At 39.1% G+C, this 21,747-nt stretch overlaps 2 protein-coding genes across 13 annotated transcripts in view; one reads left to right on the top strand and one right to left on the bottom strand.

Moving 5' to 3' along the window:
• The window catches only part of Sfrp4 (secreted frizzled-related protein 4), a 51,917-nt gene extending 43,037 nt beyond the window's left edge, over nucleotides 1-8,880 (top strand). The window contains exon 6 of the mRNA XM_039096132.2: nucleotides 8,573-8,880. Coding sequence (XP_038952060.1) covers nucleotides 8,573-8,671 — 99 coding nt within the window. The 3' untranslated portion in view covers nucleotides 8,672-8,880. The remainder of the gene's footprint in view (nucleotides 1-8,572) is intronic.
• Nucleotides 1-21,747, bottom strand: part of Nme8 (NME/NM23 family member 8) — a 67,750-nt gene that overhangs the window by 17,199 nt on the left and 28,804 nt on the right. For 11 of the 12 annotated variants that reach the window (XR_005495310.1, XR_010058906.1, XM_017600636.3 and 8 more), the window contains 4 exons: nucleotides 12,229-12,373; nucleotides 11,455-11,562; nucleotides 10,600-10,751; nucleotides 5,386-5,530 (listed from right to left, as the gene is read on the bottom strand). Coding sequence is in view for 10 of the 12 variants with exons in the window: in XM_017600636.3 (XP_017456125.1) it covers nucleotides 5,386-5,530; nucleotides 10,600-10,751; nucleotides 11,455-11,562; nucleotides 12,229-12,373 (550 nt within the window). In the remaining 2 variants the exon portion in view is untranslated. Of the gene's footprint in view, nucleotides 1-5,385; nucleotides 5,531-10,599; nucleotides 10,752-11,454; nucleotides 11,563-12,228; nucleotides 12,374-13,766; nucleotides 13,958-21,747 lie in introns of those variants that run through there. The other variant, XM_039095979.1, reaches the window with a different exon arrangement.

The following is a 21,747-nucleotide window of genomic DNA, read 5'->3' as shown; positions in this document are numbered from 1 at the left end:
ACCCTATCAGACCACCAGGAGCTAAAGCTGGTCTTCAATAACAATAAGGGAAGAACGCCCACATATACATGGAAGTTGAACAATGCTCTACTCAATGATAACCTGGCAGGACTAACATAGTAAAAATGGCCATTTTACCAAAAACGATCTACAGATTCAATGCAATCCCCATCAAAATACCAATCCAATTCTTCATAGAGTTAGACAGAACAATTTGCAAATTCATCTGGAATAACAAAAAACCCAGGATAGCTAAAACTATCCTCAACAATAAAAGGACTTCTGGGGGAATCACTGTCCCTGAACTCAAGCAGGATTGCAGAGCAATAGTGATAAAAACTGCATGGTATTGGTACAGAGACAGACAGATAGACCAATGAAATAGAATTGAAGACCCAGAAATGAACCCACACACCAATGGTCACTTGATTTTTCACAAAGGACCCAAAACCATCCAGTGGAAAAAAGAGCATTTTCAGCAAATGGTGTTGGTTAAACTGGAGGTCAACTAAATGCAGATTGAACCATGCTTATCATCCTGTACAAAGCTTAAGTCCAAGTGAATCAAGGACCTCCACATCAAACCAGATACACTCAAACTAATAGAAGAAAAAGTGGGGAAGCATCTCGAACACATGGGCACTGGAGAAAATTTCCTGAACAAAACACCAATGGCTTATGCTCTAAGATCAAGAATCGACAAATGGGATCTCATAAAACTGCAAAGCTTATGTTAGGCAAAGGACACTGTTCTTAGGACAAAATGACAACCAACAGATTGGGAAAAGATCTTTACCAATCCTACAACAGATAGAGGGCTTATATCCAAAATTTACAAAGAACTCAAGAAGTTAGACCACAGGGAGACAAATAACCCTATTAAAAAATGGAGTTCAGAGCTAAACAAAGAATTCACAGCTGAGGAATGCCGAATGGCTGAGAAGCACCTAAAGAAATGTTCAACAGCTTTAGTCATAAGGGAAATGCAAATCAAAACAACCTGAAATTTCACCTCACACCAGTGAGAATGGCTAAGATCAAAACCTCAGGTGATAGCAAATGCTGGCGAGCAAGTGGGGAAAGAGGAACACTCTTCCATTGTTGGTGGGATTGCAGACTGGTACAACCATTCTGGAAATCAGTCTGGAGGTTCCTCAGAAAAATGGACATTGAACTACCTGAGGACACAGGTATACCTTGCTTGGGCATATACCCAAAAGATGCCCTAACATATAAGAAAAACATGTGCTCCACTATGTTCATAGCAGGCTTATTTATAATAGCCAGAAGCTGGAAAGAACCCAGATGCCCTTCAACAGAGGAATGGATACAGAAAATGTGGTACATCTACACAATGGAATATTACTCAGCTATCAAAAACAATGACCTTATGAAATTCATAGGCAAATGGATGGAACTGGAAAATAACCTCCGGAGTGAGGTAACCCAATCACAGAAAAACACACATGGTATGCACTCATTGAGAAGTGGCTATTAGCCCAAATGCTTGAATTTCTATAGATGCACAGAACACATGAAACTCAAGAGGGATGACCAAACTGCGAATGTTTCACTCCTTCTTTAAAAGGGGAACAAGAATACCCTTGGCAGCGTATAGGGTGGCAAAGTTTAAAACAGAGCCAGAAGGAACACTCATTCAGAGCCTGCCCCACATGTAGCCCAAACATATACAGCCACCCAATTAAATAAGATGGATGAAGCAAAGAAGTGGAGGCTGACAGGAGCCGGATGTAGATCTCTCCTGAGAGACACAGCCAAAATAGCAAGTACATAGGCGAATACCAGCAGCAAAACACTGAACTGAGAACGGGACTCCCGTTGAAGGAATCAGAGAAAGGACTGAAAGAGCTTGAAGGGGCTCGAGACCCCATATGAACAACAATGCCAACCAACTAGAGCTTCCAGGGACTATGCCAATACCCAAAGACATGGACTGACCCTGGGCTCCAACCTCATAGGTAGCAATGAATAGCCTAGTAAGAGCACCAGTGGAAGGGGAAGCCCTTGGTCCTGCCAAGACTAAACCCCCAGTGAACGTGATTGTTGGGGGGAGGGCGGTAATGGGGGGGATATGGGGAGGGGAACACCTATCTAGAAGGGGAGGGGGAGGAATTAGGGGGATGTTGGCCTGGAAACTGGGAAAGGGAATAACAATCGAAATGTAAATAAGAAATACTAATGTTAATAAAGAAAAAAAACAAAAAACTAAAAACAAAGAAAAAAAATTAGCTCAAACAAATCAGTAGCCTTCCTCTACTCAAAGAATAAATAGGCTGAGAAAGAAATTAGGGGAATGAGTCCCTTTACATAATCACAAATAATATAAAATATCTCGGTGTGACTCCAACCAAGCAATTAAAAGATCTGTATGACAAGAACTTCAAGCCTCTGAAGAAAGAAATCAAAGATGTTCTCAGAAGATGGAAAGATCTCCCAGGATCATTGATTGGCATGATTAATATTGTAAAAATGGTCATCTTGCCAAAAGCAATCTACAAATTCAATGCAATCCCCATCAAATTTCCAACTCAATTCTTCATAGAGTTAGAAAGAGCTATTTGAAAATTCATTTGGAATAACAAAAAACCCAGGATAGCGATACATATTCTCAATAATAAAAACTTCTGGGGGAATCACCATCCATGATGTCAAGCAGTATTACAGAGCAATAGTGATAAAAAAAACTGTATGGTATTGGTATAGAGGCAGGGAGGTAGATCAATGGAATAGAAAGACCCAGAAATGAACCCACACACCTCTGATCACTTGATCTTTGACAAAGGAGCTAAATCAATGCAGTGGGAAAAAACATTGTCAACAGAAATATGCTGGCTCAACTGGAGGTCAGCCTGTAGAAGAATGCAAATTGATCCACGATAATCACCATGGACAAATCTCAAGTCCAAGTGGATCCAGGACCTCCACATCAAACCAGATACACTCAAACTAATAGAATAAAAAGTGGGAAAGAGTCTCGGTCACATGGGTACTGGGGGAAATTTCTTGAACAGAATAGCAAAGGTTTATGCTCTAACATCACAAATCGACAAATGGGACCTCATAAAATTGCAATGCTTCTTTAAGGCAAAGGACACTGTCATTAGGACAAAATACCAACCAACAGATTGGGGGAAGATCTTTACTAATAGATCTGATAGAGGGATAGTATCCAATATATACAAAGAACTCAAGAAGTTAGACTCCAGAGAATCAAATAACCTTAGTAAAAATGGGATACAAAGCTAAAAAAAGAATTCTCAGCTAAGGAATATTAAAGGGTTGAGGAGTACCTTAAGAAATGTTCAACATTCTTAGTCATCATGGAAATGCAAATCAAAACAACACTGAGATTCTATGTCACATCAGTCAGAATATCCAAGATCAAAATCTCAGGTAACAACAGATGCTGGTGAGGATATGGAGAAAGAGGAACACTACTCTATTAATGTGGGACTGAAAACTTGTTTAACAACTCTGGAAATCAGTCTGAAAGTTCCTCAGAAAATTGGACATAGTACTACCTGAGTACACAGCTATATCCCTCCTGGGCATACACCCAAAAGGTGCTCTAACATATAATCAGGACACATACTTCACTATGTTCCTAGCAGCCATATTTATAATAGCCAGAATCTGGAAAGAAACCAGATATCCTCAACAGAGGAATGGATACAGAAAATGTGGTACATCTACATAATGGAATATTACTCAGCTATTAAAAAATGACATCATGAAATTCATAGACAAATGGATGGAATAGAAAATAACATCCTAAGTGAGGTAACCCAATCACAAAAGAACACACATTGCATGCACTCATCGATAAGTGGATATTAGCCCAAAAGCTTGTAATACCCAAGAAACAATTCACCAACCATATCAAACTCAAACAGAAGGAAGAAAAGAATGTGGATGCTTGAGTCCTTCTTAGAAGGGTGGAACAGAATACTCATGGGAGGAAATACAGCGACAAAGAGTGGAGCATAGACTGAAGGAAAGACCATCCAGAGACTGCCCCACCTGGGGATGATCCATCTCATATGTAGACGCCAAATCCAGACACTAGTTTTGATGCCAAGAAGGGCTTGCTGACAGGAGCCTGATACGGATGTTTTCTGAGAGGGCCTGCCAGAGCCCTACTAATACAGATTAAGATGTTTGCAGCTAACCATCTGACTGAGCACAGGGACCCCTGTAGAGGAGTTAGGGAAAGGATTGAAGGAGCTGAAGGGGTTTTCAAGACCATAGGAAGAACAGCAATATCAACCAACTTGGACTCCCCTCCCTGAGCTTCCAGGTGCTAACCCACCAACCAAAGAGTACACATGGAGGGGACCTATAGCTTCTGCTGCATATGTATCTTTGTCCGGCATAAATAGGAAGAGAAGTCCTTGGTCCTGTCAATGTTCCTTTCCCCAGTGTAGGGGAATGTCAGGCAGTGATGTGGGAATGGGTGGGTCGGAGGGGGAGCATCCTCATGGGGAAAGGGTATAGGAGAGGAAAGAACCAGGACAGGGGATAACATTTGAAATGTAAATAAATAAACTATCCAATAAAATTACTTTGTTGCTACTGTTGTTAATTAGAACTTTGCTACTATTATAAATAACAATTTAAATATCTGATGAAGGGTAATCTGATGCAACCCCAAAGGCATCATGAGCCACAGATTGAGAACCATGGCCTCAGTCCTTTAGAGGTTGCCTCCAATGCAGAAAGCCACTTTGCCCAGACTACCTTTATTCCCAAGATATTACTCTACTCAGTAATTGGCTGGTGTAAGTTACAAAGATGTCTTACCTCAGCTCACTGCATTACCACTTGGATGACCACTAGTTGGTCAGCAGATGCTTCGGCTCTCTGTAAAACACCTTGGCCTCTTCTTCTTGCCCCACTCTCCTCCTTTTCTTTTCCTCCAAACAATCTCCTAAATACATGCCTGAAACATGAACTCTCCATGTAATATTCAGGAAATCTACCTACAATTCACCTGGAGCTCTGCTTTTCTAGTGTTCATGGTATAGATTCCTGGTACTTTCACTTCCTGTGACTAGGTCTTATGGATTTCTCTCTATTTTGCAAACAAGGAGATTTTAGCATAGTTCTGCATTGGCTAAGCAAGAATAACCCTGACAGCTGCTACATGCAGTATAAATGACTAAAGAAATCCAAAGAGGAAGGGAAGGCAAGAAAGGGAAAAGGGAAGACATTGTAAAGAATTAATAAACTTTAAATGTTAACAAGGTGTCTTTTCATCACCTTGAGTCAGATAAGAAAGTTGTTCAAAATAATCTGTTTCCCACAGTTCCTATAATGTACAATTACCACTTCTACAGTACAAACAACTACAGTTCAGAAACTTACGAAGATAAGACGTCCAATACATTTTTATAGAAATCTTTTCCTGTTATTTTGAAATAAACTTTGCTTGCATGCTCCGGAGTCAGGTGCATTTCTTTCATCTGGGTCAGCTCAAATCTTGCATCTCTAATGGCCTTCAGAATCTCCACTAAGGAAAGAAACATTAGGTACCATTGTAGATCATTCATTTCATATTCCTGGTACATTCAAGGATATAAGAAAACCAGAGGAGCACAATAGTTCAATTTTCATTTTGTGGTTTATATATAGAAAATTGTGTAAACTTAAAAGTTCCCAGCCAGAAGACCTTTGGCATCTTAGCATGGATGTCCCATTTTGAACAACCAAGAGAGCATGAAATGGAAAAGGAGATCTGTCAGTATGCTAAGCATGATCACATAGTTTCATTGTTATGCCCCAGGTGCCTACAAATGTCTTATGTAGTCAGTGCTAGGGGGAGAGTCAAGGCAAACATTCTTGCCTGAAGCCAAGAGGCAATACTAAGTGCATCAATACAGGCAATCCTGTAAGAATTTTACCAACAGCCTGAATGATGAAGTCTGCAGTCTGAAGACCAAGGGGAACCGACTGAAAGATGTTCGGGGATATTTGAACCTATTTCTACTTAGTGTATAATTCAGCCGCTAGTACTCTCCTTTATTCCCAAATAATGAAGATAAAGTTAGTTTGTAGAAGGAAGCGCCCATGTTTGAAAGTGATATCTAATTTAGTTGCAGAAAATCTGATGAGAATCAGAGAAAGATTAGATAGAACAGGATATGCTCAATTCTCATAAGAAGGGAAAGGGAAGATACTTTAGGGAGAGACAGACAGATAGTACAGGAGGAAGAGGATACAGTACAGGAATATAGTAGAGTTCAAGAAGAGCAGTACAGTAGAGTTGTGAGGGAGGCTAGAGCAGTACAGAGAGGGAGAAGAAGGCAGTTTTACCAGGAGAGTTTTACAAAGACAGATTGGAGAGACAGAAAAATCTAGACACTGGTACAAACAGAATGAGCAAGCAAACAAGAAGCCAGAAGATTAGAAAGGATTGCTAGATTTAGTTTGAAGCCAAGAAGAGTAATTCAGAGACAGAGAGAAAAATCAGATTGAATAAGTCAACTGAGAGAGGTGTTTGAGCCAGAACAGCTGAGTTGAACCAGCCAGCCAGAATTCAGAAAGAACAAGAAAGGATGAGCTTATTAAGCAGCAAGTCTCAGCTAGGCCTAGGTTAGGTTGTACAGAGGACTAAGTCTGGGTCAGTTGACAGAGACAAGTAACCTTCCCAGAAACCATTTCAACAGGAGAGTAAAAGTTACCTTTACAGAAAGACTTGGAGCTTTCTGGCAAAAGAAGAGGGAGGGGGAACACGAATGATATAGAGGAATTGGGGAGGGGGCATGAAAAAGAAAAAAATTATTTACATTGAATAAATAAACTTTATTTATAAATTAATTTATCTATGTAAATAAATAAATTCAGAGGTGCTGGGCTTCAAGGAAAAGTGAGTAAAACCTAATCCACAGAAAACCTGAAGAAGGCTGGGCCTTTCCTACTAGCAAGGATAACCAGAATATATGCCAGGAGGCCGTCTAATAATAAATGTGAACAAACTACAAAGCATACATCAGAAATGATCCAATCCTACAAATTTATTGTGAGAAAATAATATTATAGAGAATAGTGTGTGTAGTACCGAGACCACAAGCCAAGAAACAATTCTCTTTGGAATCTCAGGGATTTTTCTTTCATTTATTTATTTATTTATTTGTTTGTTTGTTTGTTTGTTTGTTTGTTTGTTCATCTTATATCCCAATTTCAGGCTGCATCCCTCCTTAGAAATAGTGGCCTTTGTGTTAGGCATGATCAGAGTAAAGTGGTACCACGAAGCTCATAAGGAGGATGCCATATCTGGTGTTTCTACTGCTGTGATGAAACACCATGATTGTAAACACCTTGGAGAGAATAGGAGTTGTTTCAGCTTATTCCTCAACATCCAGCACTGAAGGAAGTTAGCATGGAAATTCAAGAGGCAGAAATGAAGCAGAAGCCAGAAAGATGTGCTTCTTACTGGCCTGCTCCCTATGGGTTGCTCAGGCTAGTTTCTCATAAAACTTAGGGCCACCTACCTAGGAGTGGCACTTCCTATGGCTAGTTAGGACCTTCCACACCAATCGTCAACTATCAACAACAAAATGCATACAGATTTGCCTGCAGTCCAACCCCATGGAGGTGTTTTTCTCAATTGAGGTTCACTCTTCTTGAGTGAATCTAGCTTGTGTCTGTCAGGCTGAGAAGACACACCTCAGCACCATTATCCCCTTGCCAACTTGGCCGGCAAATACATCCTATTCGACGTTAACATTTCTGTCCTCTTCTGTCCTCCAGCTGTCCAGTTAACATTAACATCACAGTATCAAACACCTTACCTTTTAAAACTTCAAGTCTTCAAAAACTCAGTCTTTAAAAATACATCCTAAGTCTCTAACTTCAGGCCTCTCTAAAATATCAATCTCTTTAAAATTTTAAAGTTTCTATCAACTAAGAAATATTCCGTTGAATTTGTGTGCTGTAATGTGGGAAAGTGTCATGTTTTTCACAGTTTATATCAATGTGAAATAAAATTAATTTTGGTTTTAAAAAATGTTCAAGGGTTGGGGATTTAGCTTAGTGGTAGAGTGCTTGCCTAGCGAGCGCAAGGCCCTGGGTTCGGTCCCCAGCTCCAAAAAAAAAAAAAAAAAAAAAAGAAAAAGAAAAAAAAAGGTCAAAGTCAACTGTGAGCTCCTGTTGAAATGAAATGAGGTAAACACTTTCTTACTCTGTGAGAGAAGGATCCGCTCACAGTCACAAATGAAGCAAAGCAAAGCAAAGTTAAATAGTGGGAAAGTCTCAGTGCTTGATGTCTAAAACCTATTCCCAATCCCCTGGGCTGTACATAGCCATTCCATCACATTTGCTGCGTGCAGCATAGGACACCTTTTCTCATAGGCTCGGGTATACCGCACTGCACATACACATGCTACTGCTACTGTCCTTAGAGCTGCCATAGCACTCTCTCTGGAGTGCAAGGGTCTCTGCTGTAACTGTGCCACATCTTCACCAACAGCTTTGCCTGTTCTCTCTCAGGGACTCTGATCTTGCAACATGATGCCACACCTCAAATTCTCACCATTACTCCTTCAATTTCCAGGCTTCTACAGCATCTAAAGCTACGTTTCTACCAGTGGACTCTCATTACGCCAAGCCTCAGCTCTTCTTCATGACCCCTTCATGCTTTCAGAATCATTAACACCAAGGAGACTCTTGTACATCACCAAGTTCAGCTGCCTACAAAGTACAGTCATCTCTGGACCATGGTTTCTGTGTGCTGACCCTAAGGAAACACTTCCCAGAAGATTTCACCTCAGTAATGCTGGTCTCTTCTTAATCACTGATAATTTCTCAGCACCAACTAACCAGCACCTGTTTGTTGTTGCAATAAAGCCAAGGTTTTACTTCGGTGGGGCTCGGCTCTTGTTAATTACCCCTAATTTTTCAGCTGTAGCTAAGCGTATATCACTGAGTCTGGACACAAAGTATCACACAAATAGCCCCAGTAGGGCTGTTGCTTCCGTCTGACTCTTCACATTATTCGACGTTCTTATCTGCCAAGATACCACAGAACAGGCCACTAAACTCTGAGCCCTGATGGTTTCTCCAGCCTCAAGTTCAAAGGTCCTTCTACAATCCTCCCCAAGTCATGGTCAGTCCTGTCAAATCAATAGTCTACTCTCTGGTACCAATTTCTGTCTTAGTTGGGCTTTATATTGCTATTATAAAACCACAATGATGGGAAATAACTTAGTAATGAAATATTTATTTCATCATATGTTTCAATATCACAGTCCATCATTGAAGTTAGGGCAGGGAATCAGGAAGCCAGAACTGAAGAAGAATCCATACAGCCTTACTTATTCAGTTGATAACCCTGCCCAGGCATGGCACTACCTACAGTGAGCTAGTCCCATGTTCTTCAATAATTAATCAATAAAATGGCTCTTTGTGCTTGAGCTTAGTTCCAGACCCACAGCCCAAGGAACACCTTTCCCTCATTTTGTAAGGGCTGCTTTTTTTTTCGGAAAAGTCACTTCTTCCCTTTGGCACCTGTGGTGGTTTTAATAGATTTGACTCCCATAAGGTTCAACGCTTTGCCACAGGGAGTGGCACTATTAGGAGATGTGTCCTTGTTGGTGTAGCTTCGTTGTGTCCTTGTTGTATAGCTTTGTTGGAGGAAGTGTTGGGGTGGGCTTTGAGGTCTCTTTCTATGCTCAGGCTCTAGCCAGTGTGGAATCTAGTCTCCTCTTAGCTGTCCACAGAAGACAGTCTCCTTGGTGCCTGCCTTTGGATTACATCATAGAACTCTCAGGTCCTTTTCCAGAACCAAGACTGCCTACATGTTGCCATGTTCCCTGCTATGACGATGATGGAACTGTAAGCCAGCCCCAAGTAAATATTTGCCTTTCTAAGAGTTGCCTTGGTCATGGTGTCTCTGCGCAGCAATAAAATCCAAACAGAGATAGTACCCCTCAGCAAAGCCCTTTGCCATCTGCAAACCAGCAGTCCTAGTTCTGGTCTGGAGTCTTTGAACTCTTTTTATATGTGAACCTCCTTGGCCTGTTAGACATATGGCTTGGAAGCCATCTTCCTTGGTCCAGTTAAACATTCCATGAAACAGCTTTACCTGACCCAATCTAAGGAAGACTTGACTATTGTATCAGACACAGAAACAAATAAAAATTTCCAAATGCTTAGGTTAAATCACAAAAACAAAAACAACATGAATGGCCAAAACAGTAAATTTCTCATCAAACTCACTAGTCCTATAGGAGAACCCAGAACACAGAATTTAGAAAAACAATAATAAACTTTAATCAAATAACTTAGTTCATTTTATTGAACCTCATGTAGCTAAAGATAAGTGCTTGAGTAATGTGTCCAAGAACATATAACATATAACTACACAACCAAGTGGACGAATGGAGAGAAGTCAGGATTTAAAAACTGAGTTCCACAAAAAGGGAAACAAAAGCCAAAATAAAGATGAAATTGAAATTTTAATATCAATTTGGGAATTTTAATATCCCAAATTAATAGAAAGTTCAGGGGGGGAAATCTTTCTGTAGAATGAATCAAAGAGTAGACAAAATGTCAGGGCTTAAAGATAAAGTAGATGCTTACTTCTTTCTTTGTGTGACACGTGAGGCTTAATCAATGCCAGCGTACTCTGAGGAGGAAAGAAATGCTCTATTTCTGTCTCAGCTGCTGCTTTTGAACTGCTCCCATAGAACTGGTTGACAGGAAAATTTCCTGAAGCAAACCGTACACATAAACTTGGAAAAGAAAAAGAGCTGAATTAAAAATTGAATGTAACAGTCTACCATAATATAGCACTATTTAAGTTTGCAAGAAAAAAAGGCAAGCAACAGTGCCCATTCCAGATCCAAGTACTACACACACAAAAGGAGGTAATTAGCAGCTAACTGGATATACTGCGTCCTTTCTGGGAGGTAGCAGATAGTAGAAAGAAAATAGGTGAACATTTAAATCTCATTGTTAGTGGATATGACCAAGGGAGAACAATGAAGAACAGGGAGCCCAGTGGTGAAAAGTCCTGGCTAGCTACGTGATCTCACTTGGTAAGTTTAAAGCTCTCTGTATAGTGGTGTTGAGGTTAATCGTGATTTTTCTCATCTACATTTCAAAACACTTTATGATCAATTAAAGATGTTGCAGCTAGGATCACAACTTCTCTTTGGGTAATTTGTCATAAATGTGGTTCTGGTGGAGATTTCTTCCAGTAAGTAAAGAGGCGAGGGCCAAGTCAAGCACTCAGCTTTTCTTGCAAAATTGTGGCTGTCTTCAAGCTCCCATTAGACTAGTCCTCCACAAGATGTAGTCAGTTACTCCACCAGGAACAGGCACTTTCCCAAGAAGCTGTCTCAAAGGAAAACTGTACTTCCTGTATCATAGAATTCAAAAGAAATCAAACTGAATTGCATAGGAAAGGACAGAAAGCCATAATGCAAACAATACCTGTCTGGATGAGATGCATAAGCCTCCTCAACAGTTTTAGGCCCGATTAACTCTTTCCAACGTTCCACACTATGTTCCCTCATTAGAACAAGGATATAAGAGTTATTACTGTTAGAAAAAAACAAAACCAATGGAAGAATGTCTTAGAAGCTAATGACATATCAAGAACACAAGTATGTGTTATTAAGCTGACACAGCATGTCAAATGATCTGTAAGAAGTCCAATAATGCTACATGTTGACATCTACTCAAGAGCATACTCAGATGAGCTATGAAGGAAGAGGAAATTGCAGGACTACAGTTCCTTAGAGCAGTTTCTTCCAGGCTGATATACTCTATGTTTTTGCTCAGCTGCATCTGGCTTACTCTAGATATCAGGCAACTTTGTAGGGTCTCAGTTCTTTTCCAGGACCTGTGATATGGAAAGATTATTTAAGCCTCCCACACAGTAATCAGACTGCCAGAAGGGTCAGACCATTTTCTGCTTGGATTTGATGATACTGCCCACTCTGGAATGTTGCATCCTTTTTTACTGGAAACTGGTGTGTGTCCATGGCCATACTCTATTATTTGTTCTAACAGTATTTCAAAAAATGAGACAAACAGATATTTGAGCAGAGAATAAGGAAAATAACAAGACTGACAAAGACATCGACCAAGAACTTGTTTATAGAATTTATAAGTTTCCCAACCTAATTTTAAAAAAAGCTTAAGAAAAGGTTGAAATGAGCAGACTATATTCACAACTCTGTCTACCCCTGAACACTGCGTTACCTGCACATGTATCCTATAAGATTATCAAAATAGTCTTCATCCTCATGGACGTGGCACACTGCTCTTGCCTCTTCCTCTGATAATACGACTTGCCTCTGCATCAATATAGTGAACCCTTCATTTTGAATAATGTCCAACACATTATCTAAATACAAAGAGTTAGGACAAAGTAAACTACAAACATAATATACAGCACAGCATTGCGAAAAATATTGTATGTGTATAACTCTCCAGTGAAATGTAAAAGTTCACTAAACAATTTCTTAGGTTTCAAGATGAATGACACTTCTTAATATACCAATTATAATGTTGCTTCAGTTTTTCTGATCACATAGCAATTACTCACAAAGTCTTACACAAAAATAGCCTCAGAAAATAATTTCTTTTGTTGCACATACACTGTATCTTTGCAGGTATGTGATGGCTTGAATGGAAATGCCCCCCCCCATAGGTTCATATATTTAAATGTTCCCTTCCAAGTTGGGGAACTGTTTGTGAAAGATTAGGTATGGTCTTGTTGGAGGAGGTCTGTCACTTGGGTGGGCTTTGAAGTTTCAGAAGCTCATGCCATTGCGAGTTAGCTCTTTCTCTGCCGCCAACTTTTGGATCAGATGCAAGCTCTCAACGATTTCTCTGGTACTGTGCCTGCCTGTCTGCTACCGTGCTTCTTGCCATGATGATCATGGACGCACTCTCTGAAACACTAAGCAGGCACCCAATTAAATACTTGCTTTTATGAGTTGCCTTGGTTATAGTATCTTTCCACAGGGAAAGCAAACAAACAAACAAACAAACAAACAAAGAAAAAAAATCCAAAAACTAAGATAAAGTAGTTACCTAAATATTTAACCAATTCAAGTATCTTTATACAGGCTATGATTTTACTTGTTTATTTGGGGAGAAATAGGTTGACTAATAACCATAAGAATTTTTCCATTTCCTTCCTACTAGCCCATTTCTCTCAGTTGAAGATAAGGTACCTTGCCTTCTTCCTGAGTATGTAAATGAACCTAGCTGTGGTATATCACTATAAAAAAATATGCTGAGATGCTTCTGAAAGAGCTTCCTAGAAAGCTCTCTCTGCTCTACACTGGCTTTCTGCTTTTAACAGTTAAGAACATGATGTTGGAGTCTGTAGACATCATGGATAAATCAAAAGTACAAATCTTAAGCTAGAGCACAGTCAGTACTATGCATGGTTGATAATTTTTTCCAATCATCTGATTCAGAGAGTATAAAGTAAGGAGGCATACACAAAGACAATCGACCACCACTCTCCTCGTAAGTGCAGTTTCATTAGCTGCAGCAGCTCATGGCTCCCCCTTAGCTTTGTTCACAAGATGCTGTGACTGCCAATTGCCTAAGAAGCAAATGTCATTTGTTACAAGACGGTAAAGTCATTGATTGCTAAACAAACCAAAGCTGCAAACGTGCAGGTTAGCCTGCAGGTCAGCCCGCAGGTTAGCCCACAGGCTTTACTCTCACCCAACAACTGTTTGTCACACTCTAGGTTAGTACATTTATTATCTGTCCATCATAGGAGAGGCAATATATCAGATATATTTGCTTTCCTTGATCAGAGCCTTATGTTGAGTGTCAGTAAGATAAACAAAACAGTCTTCATCCTCATGGACCTGGCACACTGTTCTTGCGTCTTCCTCTGATAATACTATTTGCCTCTGCATCAATATGGCGGACCCTTCATTTTGAATAATGTCCAACACATTATCTAAATACAAACAGTTAGGACAAAGTAAACTACAAACATAATACACGGCACAGCATTGCGAAAAATATTGTATGTGTATAACTCTCCAGTGAAGAGAGTTACTATCTTTCTTACATAGAAACCAAAAATAGGAGAGAAAAGCTAGATACCAACCAAACAGGGAAAGATCCTAAATGGATGTACCTGCACTAAAACAGCAACAATCTCAAAAAACCTAAGGTTTGCTCAGGGCATGCTTTGGAGCAAATGATATAACTCTGCCTAAAATATATGGTTAATAAGAAATATAAAAGAATATATCATGTTAAATAGAATATATATATATATATATGATATAGGTACATTACAATTTTTGAAATGAGAATAATTAATATGATAATTTTATTTGTGTATGTATGTGCAAGCATGCATGTTCAAGTATGTATATATGTTCATATGTTTGTGTGACTATATGTGTACATGTCTGTGGTGGTTGGAGGTCAAACTTGAGTGCTATTCCTCGGGAGCTGTCCACATTGCTTTTTTGTGACAGGATGTCTCACTGGGGCTGGGGCCTCACCAAATAGGCTAAGGCTGGCTAACCAGTGAGCCCCAAATATCCATCTATCTCTTTCTTTCTGGTGCTGAGATTACAAGAATGGACAGGTAATGGAGGTCCTTATTATTGCACAGCAAGCTAAAACCCCAAGCCCAAATTAAATAATCCACATGAGCTTTATTTATAATTTCTTGAAGTGGCCCAGAACAATAAAATACCAAAATTTAATAGAACTTTATTGGAAAAGAAACACGATGGGTTGTCACTATCAATTGTCAATAATATAAACCTAAAAAGGGTCAAAAACAGGCTAGAATAAGACTAAGGACCAGTAGATTAGGATGCTTGAGAAGCAGTTTCAATTTTTCCCCTTCACCGTCATCCCGGGAGCTTCAGGCAGCAAATCTGTTATTTTTGTAGCTTCTATTAAAATTGATAAAGAAAAGAAAACTGATTTTGCTTAAGCAAAAACATTTCTTAAATTCTTCAAAGGGATGAGCTTTCTGGCACTGACTGGAGTGTGTTTCTTTATTTTAAAAAAATGGAAAGAATGTCTCAGGTGCCCAGGAATGGGGGCTGACGCTCATGTGGAACCCACACCAAGGCATCTGCCATAACTTTCACCATCTAGAGCACAGGTCTGAGCAGGAGTCCTGGTAGAAGATACAAGGAAAGATTAAGGAGCGAGGCAGTTGAGAAGCTTTCAGAGATGATCTGTTGAGGAGGCATTACTGCAGAGCACAGATGTGAGGTACTGGTTGAGTGTGCTACGATCCAATGGAGGGCTTTGGGTTAATTTGTGTGTCATTGGGTTATGATTATTAACATATTGGAGTGTATCTCTGTAGTAATAGAAAATTTCGGCCTTGGGGGAGAAAGTGATGTGGGAAGAAAATAAGGGGTGTCTCTTCAGGTGGCAAGTCCTTGCACAGCAGAGGTGACCTATGTGGAATTATGTTACTGTAATCAATCAATAAATCAAGAAATAAAAGCTAGATAAATAAATTGCATAGGATAATGCTTAATTTTATCTTTAAGTAAGATAATGACATATCCCAAGTAAATTGTAAATGGTCGTAGAGATGAATTACAGCATGCACAAGGTTCTGGGTTCACTTCCCAACACCACAAATAGTAATAACAATTATAATGTTAAAAGGTAACATATCTTGATAGGCACTCTAAATATTCCTCAAGAGTGAGACATGACAACAATAAACTTCAAACAGCAATATGGCAAAAGATATAATGGTCCTTATAAGTGGTCACCTAGACACAATAATCTTTCACTTCTATGAATGGACTAGAAAGATAGCAAATGATACTTAAACGTATTCATTATTGCATCAGTTCTCAAAAAATGAAACAATCTAACAGTGTATAAGAGCTTGAAGAGCTAGCAAGAAGACTTGGCTGATAAAGTCCTTCCTTTGGAAGCCTAAGGACCGGAGCTCAACTCCTGGGACCCATAGAAAAGTACAGGGATTATGATCCCAGCACCGGGAAGTAGAAACAGGTGGATCTTAGGGTTTACTGGACAAACTTCCTATCCTTGTTTGCAATTTCCAGAGTGGTGGAAGAACCTGTATCACAAATAAAGGTAGATGGTACCTGGGGGGAAGGATAGCTGATAGCTGAGTTTGTTCTCTGTGTAACATACAAGCACACATATACACATACACATGCACACACATGCACACACACGCACACATGCAGGCACATATGCACACTCATACACGTGTATATGTATACACAAAGTGTACCTGCACGCAAAATCATGCAGGTAATCTCTCTCTCTCTCTCTCTCTCTCTCTCTCTCTTTCTCTGTCTGTCACACACACACACACACACACACACATACACATACGCACACACATATACACACACACACGCACGCACACACACACACACCAAAGAACATGAACTATATAGACTTTTATGATGCATTAATATATTTTGTTTTAAAAGAATAAAGACACAGGTTTTTACATTGTAATGTTAAAACTGAAAAGGAATGTATTGAAATATCTCTCTTTCCTTCCTCTCATTTTGTGTGTGTGCATGTATCTGTAAATGCTAAAAGGAAGTTTACACACTGCTTGTGAAATTTTATATAAACTATCATTTCTTTTAAATTTGTTCTTTTCCAAATGTTGTTAAATAGTTAGTATTGTTTATATAAGGCCATTTTAATATGAATTTCAAATAACCTTTGAAGATTTTTTAATACAGAAAAAGATTTTTTTTAACGTGTTAAGTTGTTGAAGTGTGTGGGGGAAGTGCAGAAGCAGGGTTCTCTGGATAATCAGGTCAGGACCACACATGCCAACTCAGTTTTTAAGTGATTGAAGAGTGAAGATTTTTTTTCTGATTAGGAAAATGACAACTACTTTTGAGGATGTGGAGAAGACTATGGCACTCTTGTTGGAAATATAAACTAATATGGACATCCTGGAAAGGGGTTCCCAGTGATAGAGAGATGGCTCAATGGTTAAGAGCTCAATGGTGTTGCTCTTGCAGAGGCCCTGTATTCACTTCCTTTAGCAAACATTGGGCAGTTCACAATTATCTGTAACTCCAACTCCAGAGAAATATTACACCTATGGCATTCTCTGCCATATCCAATCATATGTGTAAACTCATACACAGACATATATAACATAAAAAATTAAAACAAAACTGCATTTTTTGTTTAAAAAAAATTGAAAGTACTACTTTATGATCCAGAATTCTACTCCTGGGTATATATCCAGGAGAAATGAAATCAGCTTACCAGAAACAAGCATACTCCTGTGTTACTATAGCACTGTTCACAAGAGCCAAGAAATGGCAACACTTACTCATAAAATGTTGCTGGATGGGCAAAAGAAAGCAACACACACACCATGAAATAATACTTATTCATGAAAAGAATAAAAGTGTGTCACTTTTATTTAAGAGTGTGTATAGAGAAAAAGATTATGTTACACAAAACAAGCCAATCATGGAAAATCAAGTACTGGAGAATCTCATTTATATGTGGTAACTTATATGACTGGTTGACCATTCAGAAACTGAAAGGAGAATAGTGATTTCTGGAGACCAGGGAAAATAGTGGGGATGGTGGTTCAAGAAAGCTCCATTACATTGTAGATGGGAATGAGAAGTCCAGGTGAAAGACTTCATGGTGGGGCATGAAATCTGAGTTAGGGCCTGAGATCCTGGGGTGGGGGCCCCAGACCAAGATTAGACAAGGCTTCCAGACCTAGACCAAAAGGATCGAGCTACAGGAGAGTGGACCAGAGGCATCAGTGAGCAAAGATAAGAAAAGCTGAAATTCATGACTTCAGATAATTGCAGTTTTCTATGTCCTCTCTAAGAAAGATCATAATAAAACAGACTTAGATGAAAGGACTGAGAGGTATAATGCTAAATTACAAGCAATAGGAAGAAAATGATGGATCTTTAAAATCAGAATAAAGAATTTTGTCAAGATAACCCTGTGGAATTTGATTTAAAGCCTATGGTGCCACCTCATGTCAAGATTGCAGGATGGCAGGCTAGGCCTATTAGAAAAACTACAATAATTTTTCCAGCTACCTTAAGACAATTGCATCCAGTGAGAGAAACTCACAAAGTTATAATGAATTTGGATAGCAGCCCATAGAAATGATAGATCAAGAGATTTAAAGAAGCAATGGTAGCATATTTCATATTCCCTTATTCGAAACAAGTACTTAATAACTTGGCCATGCAAAGTCATATGATTCAAAAGACTAGAAAGACTTGATATCAGCCATTTTAGAAGCTGTTCCTCTAATACAGTGGCTGACCTGGTACAGAGAGCAGGCTTCAGCTATGAAGAAATAGGACTAGGGGCAGTAACGTTTGAAGGATAAGTTGCAGGGAAGGTTAGTATGGTGACTTTGAATACAGATTATGTTTGATGATGCTGCATTAGAGCAATGTCATACAGTAGTATTAAATGCTTGAGACAAGCTTGAGCAGCAGGGGAAACAATTTGAATCATTTACCAAGATAACCCAGGGTTCGGATGAATCTTTTACTGACTTTTTACAAAGATTAACTTTGGCTGTAAATAGAACCATACCAGATCCAGATACAATAGAGCTTTTAGCTTTTGAGAATGCTAATGCTGAATGCAAAAAGTCTATTCGACTTTTAAAGGCCAGGTTTGCACCTATTTGTGAATGTATTAAAACTACTGCAGATGTTGGATCTAATGCTTATAATTCAGTTCTGACTGGACAGCCAATTGTAAAAGGCATGAGAGCACAGAATGTTCAATGTTTTGGCTGTGGAAGACCAAGTCACTACCTAAAGGACTGTAGGCAAACAGTTCTTAAGGATAAAATTTTTTCTAATGCTAATCCAGGGAGAAAGCTTGGGATATGTGAAGATGTGGAAGAAGTAGTCACAGGGTTTATGAATGTCTATCATTCAGATTTATGAGGCGATTCAGACAACCAGGAAATGGTTGAAGGGACTTTACTCACCAAAAAAGCAACATGGGCCATTCATTCCGTGTCAGCCAAGGAAAGACTGTTCTAGAGAGCAACTAGAAAATACAATACCTGATATAACAGACAGTGCTGCTCTACGCTTAACTACTCCAATGAATAGAACAGGAGATTCTACAGTTCCCAGGAAACAGATACTTTGTCAAACTCCAATAAAAGGTCAGAGATCAAATTAAAATTACAATTAGATGGAATTGAGATTGAAGGCCTAGTGGATACTGAAACAGATATAACAGTAATTCCACAAGATTCTTGGAATCCAACTAGGACACGTCAAAAGACTTCACAGCTCTAGGGATTGAGTGTAAACCTGATGGATGCCAAAAGTGATATAGCAATGAATTTAAGGGAAAGAGATCTATTACAGCAGTAGGAAACACAGATTAGCATTTCTCCAACTTCAGAGAGAAGTTGTAAAATAGGAGATGTTCCTGATAAAGGTGTTGAAACATATTGTCAAAACCAGTTACAGACCATCCAGACTGTCCATAGAAGGAGATGGCTTTCCAAGTTTATAAGGAGGGCTACTGCTGATAGATACCGACTACTCTACCACTGAAATGGTCAGCTAACAAGCCTCTTTTGTTATAAGCCTCTATATTCCTTAAAGAAGGAAACATCACACCCACTAGAAGGGCTGCTTCAAGCACAGCTGGTAGGTTAATATATAGAAGAGTACACCAGCCCATGGAGTTCTCCTATATTTGTCATTATGAATGTGTTTAATTTTACAGTCTGTAAAAGTATGTACATCATACAATTGTACCTCTTCAGGACTCCAATAGGCTTCTTGCCTTGAGTTCTGAAAAAGCGGATTCTGTAATTACATATTTATTAAAAATGACATCTATCTTAGCAATACCTGTACAGATTAAAACTAGTAATGTTCTCTGGTATTCATATCCAGTAAAATGCAATGATATTTAAACATTGTCACATAAAACACATTACAGGCATGCCTTATGGTCCAACAGATCAAAGAATTGTGGAAGGATCTCACTTCACTTTAAGGAAATGCTCATAAAACAGAAGGGGGATATGAGGTCATCCAGAGACAGATTACATAATGCTATATTACCTTGAACTTTTTTAAATGTCAATGAAACAGGTAGCACAACTGCTGAAAAACACTGAATTTTAGAAAGGGCCTCTGAGTTAAATCATCTTACATACCTTAAGGCTGTGATAACCTCATAATGGAAATGTGTTGCATGAAGGGAGAAAATATGTTTATATTTCTACAGGAAACAGAAAGCTGTAGGTTTCTTCAAAGTTAGTAAAGATTATATTTGACCACAGGAGACCTTCTGAAAATGTTGGCTGCTGACATGGAAAGTGAGGAAGAAGTCACCCAGGAAAACAACAAAACAGGTAACACAAGTGCCAATCCCACTGTGTGAGAACAGCTTGGGAGACCAGCTGACACATGGATGTCCCTGCAGCAGCCCATGTGTCGTTTTGGCCACCTGGTCTGCAAGGCTTACCTTTACCATGCCATTCTTTTCATATAACATAGATGGAGATTGGTAACATTAGTATTAAAGTTCAGTTATGCGGTCCAAACAGACATAAAGATTGACAGATGCCTTTCACAGTTCAACCATCTTTAGGTGATTGGTGCACACTGCACAGTCCATGTATGTGTTAATGCTGAACCATCTCTACCTTTAACATTTGTGCGTTTTCAGAACAAAAGGACCAGATAGAAATGAAGACAAAGCAGCTATCCCTGGGTGATACAGACTTACAGATTGCTCAGCTGCTGTTTCCTCAAAAATTGTATACAGGACAGCCTCGAGGTGGCTACATCAAAGCGCCTCAGCCTCATAGATGGCCTCAGCTAGGCCTGCACCTCCTGGACACAAAATCAACCACTAGCTCTCCCATGGCCAGAATCCCAATTTTCTTAGGATGTCCAAAGATGCTATCACTCCCAGACAGTAGAAAGCATTCTAAATAACACAACACCGCCATTTGCAAGAGGTAGGGGAGCTGGCTGGTTATTGGTCATTCTGTGGGTTAGAGATATTTGTTGTCGTTTAGGAGGGACTGGTGGCAAGTTACTGGTCATGCTCAGGGAAAAAGAGAAGAAAAGGATGTAAAATTCAGGAATATTTTTTCTTCTCTCTCCCTTTTACCCTTCTTTGTCACCTATCTAGTGTCAGGGGTGGAAGCAGAGGGAAAGGTTGCGAAAGAAAAGAAATCTGGATTTTTATGTTTTCTTTTAGATTAAGAAAACAATGTAAGTCTCAAATATTTTAGATTTGTATGGACTTCTGTATAATGATAGAAATTTAAGGTTATATTTGCTACAAAACACTGTATATATGACTCAACTCTTGTTTAAGGTATATGTACATATGTGAGTCATTTAGAAATTTACTGTACAGTCCTTGTCTTATAAAAGCTACTATTGTAAACTGTTAGATAGAGAAGAAATAAAGTTAGTGGTCAGTCACCTATAAATAATCATATCGTGTATTGCATTCAGAACTATACTTGTAGCCATGCTAGGTCCTAATAGAGTTGTTTGCAGGAATAAGCTTCGTTTAGCCTCCTATATATGTTTTAAAAGTTAAGCAAAGTCAGGAAGTTTGTTTAATTAAATATAATTTTGATAGATGGTCCTCAAACACTTCAGAAATCTACAGAAATGGCATTTAAGATGTTATAATAATAAAAAAGATTTTCTGACAGAGAAATACATCAACTTCTGGTAGCACCCCCAATCT

Source organism: Rattus norvegicus, chromosome 17, assembly GCF_036323735.1.
Source record: "Rattus norvegicus strain BN/NHsdMcwi chromosome 17, GRCr8, whole genome shotgun sequence".
Classification (NCBI taxonomy): Eukaryota; Metazoa; Chordata; class Mammalia; order Rodentia; family Muridae; genus Rattus; species Rattus norvegicus.
The sequence above is the reverse complement of the archived record's forward strand: the minus strand, read 5'-3'. Positions and strand labels throughout refer to the sequence as shown.